The sequence below is a fragment of the Phyllobates terribilis genome, unplaced genomic scaffold (genome assembly GCF_046119375.1).
Source record: "Phyllobates terribilis strain yellow unplaced genomic scaffold, ASM4611937v1 Scaffold_11__3_contigs__length_659146591, whole genome shotgun sequence".
NCBI classification, from domain to species: domain Eukaryota; kingdom Metazoa; phylum Chordata; class Amphibia; order Anura; family Dendrobatidae; genus Phyllobates; species Phyllobates terribilis.
In genome coordinates, this window is record NW_027362771.1 from 136,988,007 (window position 1) to 137,006,084 (window position 18,078).

The 18,078-nt window shown below is 39.3% G+C and overlaps 1 protein-coding gene across 1 annotated transcript in view; it reads right to left on the minus strand.

Annotated features, from left to right (window-relative positions):
- Positions 1–7,480: 7,480 nt before the first annotated feature.
- Positions 7,481–18,078, minus strand: part of RASSF9 (Ras association domain family member 9) — a 28,748-nt gene continuing 18,150 nt past the window's right edge. Inside the window, exon 2 of the mRNA XM_073650679.1 lies at positions 7,481–9,347. Within this exon, the coding sequence (XP_073506780.1) occupies positions 8,168–9,347 (1,180 nt within the window). The 3' untranslated portion in view covers positions 7,481–8,167. The remainder of the gene's footprint in view (positions 9,348–18,078) is intronic.

Consider the following 18,078-nt stretch of genomic DNA (forward strand, 5'->3'; position numbering starts at 1 on the left):
CCCGTTTCCTTCCTTCATCAACCATAGGGCTAATTTTTACAAACCCTATGCAGATTGTGCAGTGGACAAACCAGGACAGTATTCCTACTCCAGGCTAACTACTATTTGTGATTGGTGGCCCTTGGGATGGTGGCTTCCAAAATAGTGGGTTAAAATGTATTGGTGCGTGCTTTGTAGCAGGCAGTAGGTAATGTTTGGACTACTGCTTTGTGCAGGGCACTCAATGATCTTTTAAGTGGACTAATATGGACAGAAGGCAGGCTGACACCCCAAAATAGTGGGTAAAATGGGCTGGTGCGTGCTTTGTAGCAGGCAGTAGGAGATGTTTGGACTACTGGTTTGTTAATGGCACTCAATTATTTTAAAAGAGGACTAATATAGACAAAAGGCAAACTGACAACCCAAAATAGTGGTTAAAATGGACTGATGCGTGCTTTGTAGCAGGCAGTAGGAAATGTCTGGACTACTGCTTTGCGTAGGGCACCAAACGCCTTTTTAAATGGACTAATGTGGCAGCAGAAGCCAGGCTCTGACCCCTAAAACAGCAGGGAAAATAGACCGGAGCTAAAAAAAAAAGGCAGCACAAAATGCTACTTCTGTGTGTGCTGGAAAAATATTGCTTTGCCTCTGACAAGAGCTGTTTTAAGATGGACACTGGAAGAACACTATAACCTCTCCTTACCTAATACAGAATCTCTCCCTCCCTGTACTCTGACTTTGTTGTGTGCCTTCAACTCTGAAAATAGCTATTTTTTGGTGGTATTATGGAGCTATGGAGTTTAGTCCTTTAAACACAGAACTAGTATACACTGCAGGTAGCCCTTAAAAAGGTTTTTGCTTTATCATGAGGCCTAAACACTCTCCCTAGCAGCTCAGCGATCTCTCCCTATAGAAGACAGGCTCCAGACGCAATGTGAACAAAATGGCGGTGGCAGGGCTTAAATAGACCCTATGGAGCAGGGCGGCCAGCCAATCACAGTAATGCCACAACCAAGATGTCTGCGGCATTACTGTGATTGGTTAAAAAGCCCAGCATGTTTAGTGGCTGCAAAGAAGGTGCCAAAACTGCAGGGCGGGACATGCAAATATAGCTAGGCGCATACACAAATACTCGCAGAATAACGAGTAATCCGAATACCGTACTATCCGTGCGAATCGCGAATAGTAACAATACACTCGCTCATCACTAAAAACAACCCTGAGGTATCAAAAGCAATAGTTAAAGACAATTATTGAGCATATAGTTGTAGGCAGGAGCAGCCCTAAGCAGCATATACTGTATAGTATCTCAAGCCAAGTGGACATAATTAATGTACTATTTACAGGACTCACCTTACCTATACATAAATAGAAACTCAGGTTGTCATCAAAAGCGGATGGTAAAGTCCCCGACGTGTGTTTCGCGAATTTAGTCTTGCTTGAGTATACTCTCTTTTAGAAAGCAAAACTAAACTCGCGAAACACGCATTGGGGACTTTACCATCTGTTTTTGATGATAACCTGAGTTTCTTTTTAGGCTGCTCCTGCCTATAACTATATGCTCAATACTTGTCTTTAGCTACTGTTTTCGAAAACTTATGGTTGTTATATGTTTGTTTGTCTTTTCTATACATTTTTAAGAAAATTGCTAGCTACTGTATTAATACATTTTTATTATCTGAACCATTTACACTCCACATTCTCCTGTTTTTACAGGTTTATGAAAATTGTGTGGTAAAAAAAATCATATCAAAATGGCATATGTAGCAAAGACAGAAAACGGTACTATAAATAAAATGGCGACTTAGCATGAGAACATTAACCTTCTGTGATTGTGTTATAAATATAGAAAAAACAATTATGAGTGCATGAGTTAACCTACAAGCAAGTTTCACAGCTATAAACTTTGAAGTTCTATTTCAACCTTTTTTTATATTGACTAGGAGATAATCAGAAAGTATACTTTGGAACATCAAATGAAAATTAATACTTTGTCCATAGGTATTTCCCTAGAGGGTCAACATTTATTTAAACATCAATATGTAATGAGGTTGAATCCCTTGAACTGAAAGCTAATAATGATTTGAAGACTATTAGTACTAATACTAATTCACATATGGCACAAAATAAGTAAATATTGTAGTAAATTTGTTATATTTTAATTACTTATTATGTCTACTTAGAATGACTTAGGCTGTGTACCAACAATGCAAATTTAATGCATTTCCGCGGCGGCATTTTCGCCGCAGAAATGCATTAAAATCGCTTGGTAAGAGGTCTGGGATGTATCCCAATGATAATCCGCAGCGGATTATCATTGTGGAAAAATCAGCAGCAAAACCAATTTGGGCGCGATTTCGTGTACACTGTGCATAGACAGAAAACTTCCAATCTGTGGTGTGGGTGGAGTCAGATATAGCAGCAGGGTTATTAGTTGTCTGGTAATAATCACTTGAAAATAAAAGTTATTTTACGAAAACTACGTCAAGCAGTCTAGTGAGTTGTACATTACTGGAATCAGGGTCTTTGTCTACATATCATGCTGCTCTCACATTAGTGGCTAAAAAACTGGTGACATATTTCCTTTAATTATCGCGAGAGAGTAAGGAAGAGAAGTGAGCCAAAAGTATTATGCCATGCACATTATTTTCATAAACTTGACATAATTTTCATTATTTTGCAGATTTGTAAAAACCTCATACATCTTACAATGTACACTGCATATAGCCTGGGACATAACTGCATAAAAATAAATTCATAAATAAGATGAGATTAACCTGCAACCAGGTTTTTGCTATGTAATCTGGGAACAGAATGATGTAGGGATAGAAACTCTGATTCCAGCAATGTACAGTATCACTTACGGGTCTGCTTGGTGCAGTTTTGCTAAATCACTCTTTTCTTTGCTACAGATCTGGCAATTTTCTGAATGCTGAGCCCTGTATAACTGTGATGGGTTCAGGATGGTAGTTGTGGCGAGGGGCTGCTGCTGTGCTCACACACCCTGTCTTCCCACAAATAAAAGATAATGTTCAGTCCGTCTTATAGTTTGCATGTACTGAATAACACTCACAGTTTTCCTTGAGAGTCCCATCTGCTCAAGAGTTCCAGCTTCAGTTGCAGGCAGACAATCAAGCATAGACTATTGCTCCTTTTTCAACAGAATAACTTTACTTAACTCTTCCAGTTCAGTTTCGGTCACAGCACATTGTGACACAGTAGTCAAAGTTTCAATAGCAGATACAATACAGCACATGTTCTGTTGCTCATCCTGAGCTCTCCCTGCATTCTCTGTTACCCCAGGCTCTGTAATGCCTTTCTCTTCCAATACAGTTTTCATGCTTCTTGACCCACTAATCTGCTGGTACAGTATCCCAAAGAGCAAAGTGGCAGACGTCCGCATACTCCTAGCCTTCAGCATGCTCTTTGCACTTTCTCAGGCTCCGGGCCTTATCTGCTTCTACTCAGTCCTCTCTTCTCTCTCTGCATCACTGTTGACCTTCAGCCAAATGGCCCTGAACTTCTCCACTTCTCTCAGTTATCCCTCCTGCACATGCTTAAATGTTCCAACTAATTCAACTGTATTCCCCTCTCTGACTAAAGCAGGAAGTACTCCTTCTATTTATAACTTCACTCCCACTCCCAACTGTGAAAACCCCTGCACCCAACAACTACAACTTCTACCAATTCCTGACACTACAGTGCCCCCTATCTTTTACTGAACCCCTGGCACCTAGCTAACCTTATATTATTCCTACACTTATACCCTCTTCTTTCCCTATATTATATTGTTACAGTATACTAACACACATATTCAATATTTCACCATAATGTACATATTACGCATTATACATGTACCTGTTTTACCAGGAAGAGATGCAGAGCGTGTGCAGATGCCCACACACCCCTTCATAACCTCGCTCAAACCACTGATTGACAGCTATAGCTTTCTGTGTACACTTTATATTGACAGAAAGCTGCTAATAATTGAGGGAGGGGGAAGATTACACAGAGCAGGAGAACTACATGGCTCGAGACAATTAGTCCCCTAGTGATAATTACCTGCTCATAAAGCATTGATTTTATTGAAAAAACAGCACTCAGCCGAGTAAGTTATACATCACAGGAATCAAGGTATCTGTCACTACATCATGTTGCTTTCAGAATAAATAGCAAAACCCTGCTGAAAGATTCCTTATAACTCTGTCTAAGTTCTGTTCACTTGAGGCGGAGGTATAAAAACAGCCTAGAAACAGTATTTCATTAACTCCAATAAAACACTTCAAGTGGATAAAACTTGGACAGAGTCAGTACATGAAAGGAACGCTAACTCTGCTCTACATATAATTGGGACAACAAACAGAATAATGTATTCCCACTTGTAAAGATGTAAAAAGGGTTTCCTTATTAGTATATACCTAACAACACATTTCATACTCGAAACAAGATCTTCATCAGTTATTCCCCTCTTACTGAATGATAGGGATGTGTATATACAGTATATAGAAAACAAAAGAATAGAACTTCTTAGAGTGAGACCCTTGGAACATGAGAAATAAGAAAAAATTAGTGATGTAACTCTCACCTGATGGGGTCATTTTAGGAGCATAATATCAAAATGTTTTTACAATAATCTGTAATTAGGCAGAAGCTGTGGAGTTTGGTGGAAAGGTGCCTACATCTTGAAGAATCAGAACATTGGATCGTGACTAAAGTTACTCTTTAACTATTAGTGTAATAATATGTTTTTTGTAAAAATCCTTTTATTCGGATTTCTCCCTATTGGAGAATGATTCGTTTTCGAACGTCCTTCAAGAATATCCAAACCTCATTATGGCATTTCTAGTACCCCTTGAACTCAGCAAGGTGGGATTTTCAAAAAAGATACAAATTACTCCTGGAGTCATAATAATGATATTGGTGTTACATACTTCACAAAGGGGAAGGTTCATCACCAAAATGTGTTGTATATGTGATACCTTAAACAAGAACTTTATTCACAGTCCATTCTTTGGACTCTTTGGGATATATGCACTTTTCCTCACTTTCTTTCCACTTATTATTAGAACAACTAGAACAGCCATACACAGTCCAGCATTTATTAAAGCTGTAAAAATGTTCTTTATTTACTCCAGTTTACAATAAGTACACATTTAAACATACTCTCTGAACAACCTCAGGAACATAATCCCCTCTGGCAAATTTCCCCTCTTATCTATTTTTAGCAAATGTAAAAGTATTTTTGTGAACAGAAAGACACACGCATTGTACAGGTTTAGAAAACCTGAGCCAATGAGTCTAGTCAAGAAAAAATAAGAAAACTCACCACGTCTAACCAAATAAAATCAAAAACACAAATGGAGCTAGTCATACTCCTAAACATAAAAGTAAAATATCGTATTCATAGCATAATGTGTAGACTATGGACTTAGCTTATGAGATTTAGATTCAGCGATCAACTGAGTCCACTTCCAAGGTACCACTTGACTTACAGAACAGGTTATAATTTCTTCTGTTGTTCTTCTCTTGGGGATGGGATTTTTCAGTCTTGTCTTCTAATCATCCTGAAACGAACATAAAAGCCAAAACGGAAGCCAGAACAACAGACAACAGTGAAGTACTGCGAAACAGGGTTTCTTCCTGCAAAGTATTTTATTGTACTTACAAAAGATTTATTAAAAACCACATATAAAATGGCAAGTTGAACTTGACTCGAGTTTCACCACTGTAGCTTCTTCTGGGGCATGATAAAGAAATGAACTCTCTTCATTACTGAATCTGAAGTAACACTTTGAAAGTGGACTCTCTTAATTGCTGAATCTGAATCGCCTAAGCTAAGTCCTTGTCTGCACATTACGCTACAATATTTTGCAACTGAACAGGTTTCGTTTATGTCTTGTGTCTTCAATAAATGTATCTTACTATGAAATAAAAAAAATAAAAAAATAGTTCACAAACCTACATGAATGTGGAAAGAGGAGCAGCAATAGCAACAGATAATGTCTAAGCCTTGTTATCTTGACATATCATTCTATACTATTTTTTTGAACCAGGACAGATATGGGTCAATAAAACAAGACTTTTATGCTGCTTGTTGTAGATTTTATTTGTATTTTAAAAGATTTTTTTTTAGGCTATGGACACATTTGCGTCACTATTCCAGTTTTTTTGCTTTTTTGTAAGGAAGAAAAAATGAAAATCATGCAGAGATTTGATCCTTTATATGAAGCACACATAATGAGGTTTGTTGGATTTCCACCAGCTTTGACAAATTTTTCTCAAAATCGCAGTTACTCCAATTGTTCTGAAAAGATGTGCTTGAAACTGTCATAGGAATGTATACAAACACATTCATGCAAACACGGCCTTAGTAATAGCAAAGTGACCACCACATATATTGCCATGGGTAAGCAGAACTTCACTGCTGTTTTGTCACACACTATATGTACAGTTTATGCACAGTCTCTTTTTTTGCTTTTTCTTTCTTTTTCAATTACAAAGCTGAGAGCTGTGAAATCCTCTCACTAAACATATTCACCATAAAATCGTTGCTGCGCTGTATTCCCTGCCTCAGCTTTTATACCGGTTTTGATAGGCTGTGCTTTACTATGTGATGGCTATACTATGTAATGTGATAGCTGCATAATAATATTTTAATACCTGTCTGGTCATAACCAAGGTTATTTAAAGTCTTCTCTGGCTTATGCAACTTTCTGCACTATGTAAAATACTGCCAGGCATTTTTGGTGATTCGCATAAATCAAATCTCAAATTGTTCAAATTCATACAGCGAATTTCCTATAATTCAACACAAATTCAATTCATATCGAATCGACTTGGTCACCTCTAATAATTAATACTTGTCATATATCAGGATGAGGTTCAATTGGCATATATTTCTTATACTCAGATCAGATATGAGCTTCCCTAGCAAATGACATAATTTTGAATGGAATAGATGCTGGGCTATTTTTATCCAGTTGTAATCAATGCAGTTCTATGGTTGAATTTTGTGTCAATCGTGTGACGGATCTGTCTTCTGCAATTCCATTTTTTCTTCATATAACAGAACATAAACAGAATTCCTAAATCAATTGTAAACTTATCCTAAAAATCAAGACTCAGGAGAGTAGTGGAACACAATGCAGACTAAGCTTAAAGTATCACTACTAAGGAAAAAAAATTATAATAACGGGTCTATTTTTAGGCACAATTTAACAGCTTTTATTAAGATATAATAAATATATACTGTAAATATTAAAAATTCAGTAGCATTGTAAATACATTGCATTACTTATTTTCCATGGGTCCTAAGTAGTGATGAGCGAGTATGTTCTGTTAACCCTTTCAGCTCAGGCGAACACTGAGTATCTTCAGCGTGCTCGGGTGTTATGTTTCAGTCTCTCTGTGTGCATGATTTGCGACTGTTTGACAGCTTTAATACATGTGAGGAATGTCTGTTTGTTAGGCATTCCTCACATGTATTAAAGCTGCCAAACTGTCTCAAATCATGCACACAGAGAGACTGAAACATAACACCCGAGCACGCTGAAGATACTCAATGTTCACCTGAGCATGCTCGCCGAAAGGGTTAACAGAACATACTCGCTCATCACTAGTCCTAAGTTATAGCCAGTATTATAATACAGAACTGCATTTACAAATTTGCAGGCTGTTTTCAGTCACAGATGAGCAAAGTGTCAGGCACAACACTTGAAAGCTTAGCTGAGCTACTATAATACAGTGAGACCAAGATCAAGGTCTGCAAGTGCAACCACAAATCCATCCAGGATCTGAAAACCATACAAACCTAATACTTATCATAGCTGAGAGGTTGCTACTATTTTATAAAGCCTAGGTCTCCAAGCTGATGCATTCGACCTATATTTTAATAATGCATTGCAGAAAAAATATCAGGATCAAAGGAAAAAATTTGGGGCAATGATTAATTTCCTTCATGTGATATTTACTAGGTTGCTTTCAAATGTAGCAAATGTTCAGCTCTTTTCAAAAATGACACCGATTGCTTTGTAATGTAATAATACAGTTTTCATGATATAGGATGTAGTAAAAATAAAGCTAAAGTCATTATTATTATAGTTATTTTCTTAGTATAAACATTGCAAGCAACATTCATTTCAGTTCATTGTTCGATTGACAAAGCAAAAAGAGCAAATGTCTGAAACTTTCACTGAATAGGCTCAAAATCATGGCTATGTGTAGAGCTAATGCCGGTATCTGAATCTGTATCATTTTGTATATTCGTACTAGACAAAGCAGCAGTGGTTTTACATCCTTCTTTACTATAGCTTACATCGGAAGGCATGAATTGTTCAGGTGTGCAGCATAGAGAACTGCTGGAATTGCTAGCAGATACTGATTTTAATTCCTCTTTTAGTATTTCATATTCTGTTTTCTGTTGTAGCTGTACTGAATCAATATAGTGGATTTCTTTCTGAATATAGCTGAACAAACTATTTAGTCGTAATCCGACTTGAAGGCTTTCATCTATCTCTTTTTTAATACTTGTCTCCATATCAGTATATCCTTTTTCGGCAAAGTCTTCATTTTCTTGTAAGCACATGGAAGACATCTCCACTTTAATTTCGTCCGACAACTTCCTAATAAGCATGTGTTGATAAGTCAGTTTGTCCTGAACATGTAGTAGATTTTCCAGACTATGCATTTCTAGAAATCTATTAGCTGAATGGAGTCCATGGTCATCTGATCTACTTCTCACAACATTTTCTCCAGTAGACCCCAATTTTTGTGGACATGAACCATATGCATCTAGCTGGTTGTCCAATTTTTTCATTTTGTCCAACTGCTGTTTAATAATGGTATCTTGAGACATTATTATGTCAATGAGTTGTTGTGTATTGTTTTCTTTAGGGTAGTCTACATCTTTTTTCATTTTTTCCAGTTTTCTAAATGCTTTTCGTACAATTCTTTTTCTTGTACTTAGAGGGAAATCCTTAACATGAAATGTTGAATTGTGATGATTCCTACAGTTGTTGAGGGCTAGATTTTTTTGTGAAGTCCACCACATTGCGCATGGATGCAATGTGCATGTCTTCAATAGAAAAAAGCTTACATTTATTTTTTCTGCCCCCCATGATTTTAAAAGTTTTAACATTTTCAATGATGGAGGCAAAATACACTTGAAGTTTTTCCAGGTTTCCATTATGCAATATTCCTTACAACTACCAAAAACAATGTTGTTTATAGTTGAAATTTGGTGTTCAAGAAGTGCTTCCACCACATCTTCAGAGGTTGTGTGTTTTGTTAGTCCAAATACTATTTTGTCTTCTTGTCCAACCCAAACAACTATTAGCTTGTCTTCATTATCAATTTCTTCTCTTGGTACACTTAAAAAGAAGTTAAAGCTAAATGTTAAAAGGCAACATTGGGTAATTTACTAAAGATTTAGTAAAGCTGTCAACATGTTTCACAGTGTAAAATTACAACGTAAACTTTTTGAAGTAAAAATACCAAAAGTCGACAAACTTTTGCACAACTCTGCATTGCGCAAAAATTTGGGGACTTTTAAAAGTGCTTTACACAGATTGCTTTACAATATGATGAATCGCTCCCTTAGTATTTAGATGGAATATTCTTAAGTAGCATGGCACATAGAGATGAGCAGATCAGACAACACTTGAATTCGCCTGCTCATGCAGATTTTTTGATAAATTCAATTTGCTGAGAAAAATGTCCCTTAGTATACTTTCAGTGTATCTCTGGACCCCAGAGCATAATAAAAATATGTAAAAAATAAAATAAATACTTGTATTTACCTCACCACTGCGGCCCCTCTGCTGCTCAGCGTTTCCTGTCTGGGCCTCATCCCGTCTTCTGATCCCTGCCATGAGTGCTGATATCCCCGGGCCTCTCACACTAAGCCAGGACTTTCAGCTCTGATTATTGCCGGGAGGGTCCTGCACAAGTACCGCATGGTCACAACGTCAAGATGTGACAATGTGCTCTCTGACCTTGAGCGAGCATATGCAGAACTGTCCCTTGACTCAGTACAGCCGGAATTCCTGGCTCAGTGTGTGAAGCCTGGAGATTTCAGCGATAATGGCCAGGATCAGAAAATGCAACAACGATCAGTCAGGTTATGGTGAGGAGCGCAGTAGCTGGAAAGGTGAGAAATAAAGTATAAAGATTTTTTTTTAACCTTTTACTTGTCAACGGTCACTATTTTGTTGAATCCGCAAGGAAACAAATTGAAAAAAAATTACCAAAAAAATGTGAATTTTTTTTTTTGCGAATGCAGATTTTTGTAAAATTTGACAAAAATTAAATTCCACTTGAATATATTCACTCATCTCTAATTCATAAATGCTGTTTGATAGCTACCTTGGATTTCTCCAGTGCTTTCTCCACAGACTACAATGCAATTATTTAAATCATAACACTAAAGGGATGGTCCGAAGGTCAAATTATTATTAATCTAAATCCCTTTCTATTTAGTGCCATAATCTAAACTAATTTCTAATATGCTTGTATTAAAGATTCCCTACTGTTCCCTAACTACACCATCAGCTATTGCATGTTTCCTCTCTACTTCCTGCATGATGACGCTTCGTTTGAGTATTCCAGTGCATCCTGCGATAGTCAAACGAAGCGTCATCAGGGGGGGCGTAGGCTGCGGTCACTGTCACATCCTCTGTTTCCTCCATGAAACAAAGCTTCATCAGTGACGCTCATTTCAGGGGTTGCGCTAGTCCCTGCTTTGCCTGTTTGCGCTGTCATTGTACGCTGTGCACTTTGTGATGTGCACAATCACAGCGTGCTCTGTGTTGCTGGCACAGATTAGTAGTACTGATCCGGAAACACAGAGGAGAGCACTTTGTCAGGGTACCTAGCATTCACAGACCAGTGATGTCACTTGAAGGTACAATGGGATACTCAAACAAAGCGTCACGTAGGGAAAAAAATGCAATAGCAGTTAGATAGTGTAGTTAGGGAACAGTAGGGAATTTTTAATGCAGTCATATTAGAAATTAGTTTAGATTACGGCACTGAATAGATAGGGAGTTAGAGTAAAATGTATATAACCCTTGGACCGCCCCTTTAAGATTTCTCTTCGATGCATGCTGCACTACTTAATCTAGTGATAGAAAAACACTAAAGGACCTATTAAAAGTAGAGGGTGAAATTATTCAAGTGGAATATACAGTAGTTCTAATTGATTTTCACAAACAATCCACTTTGGAGAATACAGATTTTTTTTTGCGCAGTGCAAATTAATCAAAATGGCAGCCAACTTCAGCCACCAATTTGCTAAAGAGTAGAGGAACGGCAAAAGGTTAAAAAATAAAAAAAAGACTCACCTTACTGCTAACCTCTCTGACTACCACCACTGCTCCCTTCCCACTGTTTGGTCATCCAAGCCTCTGTTGCATCACATGTTCGGCCTGGTATTCGCTTTAGACTGGGGCTTCTGGCTGCAAGCAGGCCCCGGAGATCACTACCCATGCTTCTTGCAACCAAAAGCACAGGCCGAGAGTAATCACTAGGCCAGAGATGTGACATGACAGAGGCGCAGAGGACCAGACAGTGGGCAGGTTATAGCCGGAAACGTGAGTGGTGAGGTATGCTTTTTTTCTTTTTAACCTTTTGCTGACTGCTTAGCTCCTCAGGCACCCCCACTGTTTGCTGTCTGGTCCTTCATGTCTCTATCATGCTGCATGTCCAGCCTGGCATTCACTCTAGGCTGGGGCTTCCAGCTGCAAGCAGTTCAGTGATCATGATCCAGGACCTACTGAAAATCCTGACCTACAATGAAACTGGGCCCGGCTTCCCACCAGAAGGCCACTGTGCATTCGTAGTTAAGGCCTGATTGCAGCCTTTGCCAGCCTAGAGTAAACACCTACGGAGGTGCAGAGGACCAGACATCAGTCAAAGAGCGATGGAAGTTGGGGAAGAGAAGAGAGCTCTAATGTAAGTATAAATATTTTTCTATTTTTACATTACATTTATTATGCTCTTTAGAGACCCCAAAGCATAATAAGGGACATTAAATTCAAAGAGAACAACTTCTGTAGGAATGAAATGTCCCAGTAAAATCCAAGCAAACAGGTGAATTTGAATTTAACCTGATCCACTCATCACTAATAAAAAGTTCATGTTAAAAACATGGAGAAACAGTATAAACATGGATAAAACCACTAAAAATGTTTTCATAGCCCCTCTTCATATTCCTAACTTAAAAATCGAATTTGAATAGATATGTGTAAAGCATTCATAATTTTATAATCTGTCTGGAATTTATTGGTTGCTTTACCTGTTACCATGCCAAGCAGTTTTGTCACCATATTTTACAAAACAAAATGAGTACCTTATTAAATAGACCTCTTGGACCACATGAAGCTAGTGTAATTACTTTGAAGAATCAATGTCAGAATGGCTGTATAACCCTTTTTGAAAGTTTAAACTTAATTTCCAGCCACTTAGTCTCATTGACAGCTCCTTATTGTTACTCCTCTCTGTGGCTGAGATCTAACACTGCTCAGTACAAGCTTTAACTGTCAGTCAAGCTGGGTGGGTGGAGTGAATTAGCCCATGAACTCTCTCATATTATATTTGGACTGATAAAATTAATATTTTTAACTTGAGGACTATACAGCCATTCTGACAAATTGATCATATCCCTAACAAATCCTTTAAAAATAGAAACCAGGAATTCAGTATTAATAAGGCCTTATAAGTTGTATTGTTATACTACTTTGTTAAATTTGTAGAAAATAAGTGTAGCACCCTGAGGATTCGGCTGCTACAGGGGTATTGCACCTCAACCCAGAGGTGTGGTATTCCACTCCCGGGTAAGGATGGAGTGTGGAACTGAGCTCAGTTAGCTGCATGCACTACACACATCCCATTTCCGAGGAGCAGACCAACGGTACTCCCACTTAGAAATGTGCAGGTACGACAGTGTCTGTTCCTGGCTGGAGTGGGAGGGGGGTGGAACATCCCAGTAGTGTAGGGGCAGATAGGGGGAGCAGCCTGGGTAAAGCTAGGAGCTCATTGGGTGCTGGTCACCTGAGCTCACACATAGAGGGAGTATATAAGGTGGGCACCATCTTAGATCAGGGTCAGTCAGTCAGTAAGTCTTTGCAGAGGAGTCTTTTGCAGAAGGCTGGTCGGTCTGTCAGTCTTTTGCAGAGCAGTGGAGGAAAGCAGAGGAGCAGAGCAGCTCCAAGGCCAAGAGTGAGAGAGGAGAAAGAAAGACCCAGAGGGGGAGAAAGAAGGAACTCCAAGAGCCCAAATTAGACCAGAGGGTGAAGAGTTGGCAACAGGGTACCGGATCCCAAGCTGGCAGAGGCTACAGCACACCTTAGCCAGGAACCGGAGGCCATGGGCAGAATCTGCCACGGCCACCCACTATATCCACCCGGAAGGCAGACCACGCATAGGGTCAGGGAACCCAGAGACAAGGGTTCACCAACAAGAGGCCCGAGGGAGCCGGACTTAGGTGGATCCCTGGTGGGGAAGGCCAGAGACGAGGACAGGACAGAAAGGGAGCTCAGAACCACGCTCCAGAACTACTTGGGGGTTGGCCGAGTCCAGGACCTGGTGGACGCAGCACGGCTCGGGTGGTCACTTAAGGCCGGAGTGACCGGTACAAGAACAGCAGTAAGTAAACAAACCCTGAACTGCACAGCCCGACTCTGACTCTCATTACCATCCTCACTGCACCTCCACAACCACCATCCTCTGCACCTGACCCCCTGAGGCTATACCCCTCCCGTTGGGGGTTATTCTACCTGGGCTGCACAAACACCATCAGCCTCAGCGGACCCTGCTGCAGCGGCGGCCGTAGTGACCGCAAGTCAACGGGTGGCGTAGTCGACATAAAGAACTTTAGTAACATCAGTAAGGACTGCCACACACTGAGCTTGACACCCTGGGCACGGACCGGGTCACAGCCACTCGGAGACTACAACCCCCATCTGATCCGGCTCCGGGTATCCCCAACAACACTGGCCCAGGGGGCGCGTCAATAAGAATAAAATTATTGTCCACATAAGTGCTGGCTTTTTTCTTCTCCTATATAACAGATAGGTTATAGACAGATAATACATTCTGCAGCACAATAAGAGGAGCTTATCCATTCAACAAGAGCGAAGGGAGAAAAAAATCCAAAATATATTAGGTAACAAAAAAAGTGCAAGAGAAGACCGGTTAGCTGTGCTAGTCCATATTGGGGATGAGTGCAGCAGCTGCCTTCTTATGTATGTATAAACTATTCTGATAATAGTATATACGTTAGAAGGAGAAAGACTGGCACACTGTCCTTTTGAAAGAATTGAGTGCTTAAGGAAAGGACTAGTGGTTCAGACTTATTGAGGTTGGAGCGACAAAAGAAAATGAAATGAGATTGTGGGTCTTGCTGCAGTGTAAATTTATTTTTATCTAGAAAGGAGTCAAAAACAGATCTTGTCCAATGTTTCAACTGGGAACGTTCTTCGTCAAGGACATAACGTAAAGCATAAGATCTCTTTCATGTCATGGAGGACCTGTGTGGATCAGTAGCCGGGTATCAGGAAATGCGGCAAGCAGAGTGCCGCCTTTCCTGATTCTTGACTCTAGCTTCACACAGGTCCTCCTTGACATGAAAGAGATCTTACGATTTACATTATTGCTCTTCAAGATTTCTTCCTACCTGCACCAGCAACAGTAGTCCTTAACAAAGACCGTTCCCGGTCGAAATGTTGGACAAGATCTGTTTTTGACTCCTTGCCGGATCAAAATAAATTTACATTGCATCAAGACCCAAAGTCTCATTTCATTTTTTTGTGGTGCTGAGATTCCAACCTCAATAATAGTGTATAGTAATAATATAATCATAATATGGACCAGATTACTACATGCTGCGATTTTTTTTCATGCAAACAACCAGCCAAGGTGGAAATATGCTTATGTGCATTAGCACGTTGACCATAGTTAGTCCATGTCCTGTCTATGTGTGGGCTGTCAAAACATGGACAGCACAGGGACCAAAACATGCTCAATGGGTCCTTCGACAGTTTCTAGCTCTATGTTGGAATTATTTTCTTAGCCTGATTGATTTGCTGACTCATTTCTTAAGCACGTTTTATGTATACATGTATAAATCAGACTTTTTAGATGCTCATATCTAAATGAGATTTGCTGTCCTGGGTATGCCATTTTTCAGCATAAACGTCAGACATGTTTTGTGCCCTAATCTCTAAATTGTCTTTATGCTGTTCACTCAACATCCTAGGAAAAAATGTAAAGATGTTTTAATCTCCAGTAATTAATAAATTTGCCCTCTTATGTTGTGGTTTGGCTTACAGCACTTTGCTTGCTCCCAAAGTTTGATTTCCCTTATTAGGATTGCTCTGGAGATCCCTCCATGATCTCCTGTAGCCTAAAGCAGAATCCTGTAAGACAAGGCACTATTAAAATTGAGCAGCGTTGTCTTCTGGTGCCAGAAGTATGTTTAGGAAATACTATTACAAATCACTGTGGATACTGTGCCAAGTACATGTGTAGACAGTGTGGTCACTAACAAGGGAAGCTAATGACAGCTTAAAGGTGTTACGGAGACTGCATGCTCATTAGCAGAAATCAAGGTTTTTATTATTTATTACACAAAGTGTTTTTTTATCCTTTTATTGCGATGATATTGCGCTTTAGAAATTCTATTTAGCAGGCAAATCTTTATTTATTAGTTACAATCAGTGCAATTTTTCATGTAAACAAGTATTTGTTCAGGCTCTCTGCACAATATGAATATAAGGTGCTATTTATCTGAAAATTAATACCATCCATAATTTAATTTTGCATAAATACTGATGAAGCCATACATTTCCTTTAATACCATGCAACACACTACTGCTTTTAATTGGATGAAGGATGTTAAACATAACAAGAACGCATAAATTGTGTTGAAATTAATGAGAATCCATTGTCGTGGAATAGCTAAATTCGTAGGTTATTTCTATGTACTATGGAACAGTATCAGAACAACCATTCTAAAGCTAATAGTTGTAACTTATAATTATCTATTTCAGAGACACTATAATTATTCTAAAGAACAAGTTATATTTTTTATGTACATTATATGCTGGTATGTTGCTAGCTTCTGAACAGCATTTCATATATAGGTTACCAGGCAGCAAAACAGCACAATACAGAAGGATTCTTCTTAATGACACAGAAAGATAATCACTTAATCATATCTCAATCTCCCCAACAAAAAAATGCGACCTAAAGAGGTTTCGTTGGACTTTAGAAAAGTTGGTCAAGAGTGAGGAATGTGATAAAATAATGAACTAACCTTCACTTAACTTTTCTGGTGGTTCTCCCCTGTCCTATATTAATGGCATTCCATCCATCATTCTTGTGACTGTTTCAGCTAATCACTCACCTCAATGATAATGCCATACAGGCCGACTTTGGCCAATGAATGGCTTCAGTGGTCAGGTGAAAGAAAAACTAGTGATGACCACTAGAGGCCTGGAAAGGACCAACAGAATGGCAGCATGGGATTAAGTGTGTTAGTTGTGCTTATTTTTTGTTTTATGACATTCACTACTCCTGGCCAACTTTCCAAAAATCCTTGAAACCCCTTTGAATAAATCTGACCTGTGATCATCATTAGGTCCCTGGTCTCGTATCTGTCTATCTATCTGTCTATCTATCTATCTATCTATGTATCGGTATATATATTCAATGACATGTAAACATAGGCACCCCTAGTCAAAAGTTGGGCACCAATGGAGATGTAAATGCTCAGTAGTGATGACCGAGCACTAAAATGCTCAGCTACTTGTTGTTCAAGTCGAGCAAATTGGAATGCTCGAATGCTCGGTCTGAGTAACGAGCCCAATGTAAGTCTATGGGAAACTCGAGAATTTTTCCGGCGGCTCCTTCCGCCGGTCTGTAAAGAGCCTAAAAATTGCCCAAATCGATGGGAACAGTGCTCAAATTACATGGGAACAGAATGAAGAAGATACCTGGAAGCATTTCTGACTCCCAGGTCACTGCTGTCAACAATGTTGTCAGTGGTATTATACCACTTTTACAGACTCACAATAAAACATACAAAAACAAAACCAAAATGAATTTTCCTGGGAAATATGTTAAGGAACATTCTTTCCAGGGTAATGACTTGTATATAGGGCAAAATAAATATACAAAAACAAAAATGCTCCTCCACACCTTGGGCTATGTGGATTCAAACAGAGGCTGGACAGACATCTGTCTGAGATGATCTAGTGAATCCTGCTTTGAGCAGGGGGTTGGACCAGATGACCCAGGAGGTCCCTTCCAACTTTACCATTCTATGATTCTATGATTCTATGTTCACACATAGCGTTTTTGATGCGTTTTTGCACTTTTGCATTGCTTTCAACCAAGACAAATGAATTCACCTGGAAATGTCATTTTAACATTTTACAATCTTATCTGGCCATGTGGTGTGAGACACATGATAAGACACATCCTGTTTCATTTATGATAGAGGGACTTTGAAAGTCACAAAGCCTATTTTTATAGGGCCATCAGGAGGCCCTTACTATTCTTAAAGGGCCAGCAGTCGGCCCTCGCTATTGTTGGAGAGCCATCAGCCGGCTATGCTTTGTTGTTTCCATTATTAACGAGTGGGTCTGCTATACTGTTATTGCGTATGCAGTGACTGCAAGGGCTGGCAAAAATTTGGACACAACCCAGCGGGTCTCCTATAGTGGTAATGCCCATTCTGTGATTGCAATGGCTGCCAAAATTTGGGAAAAACCCCACTAACAATTTAAAGGCACATAGAGCTGGGCCACAGTAACGAGTATGACATGTTCCAATTAGAAAGGAGAGGGTCTGCTATTCAATTATAGGGTATGCAGTGAGTCCAACGGCTTCCAAAATTTAGGAAAAACCCCACTAACAATTTAAAGACACTTAGAGGTGGGCCTCAGTAACACCATATTCCCATTAGAAAGGAGAGGGTCTCCCATACTGTTTACCTATGCAGTGACTACAACAGCTGCCAAAAATTTGGAGGAACTCCAATGTCCCTAGCAAGAGACGTACAGTGGGGGAAATAAGTATTTGATCCCTTGCTGTTTTTGT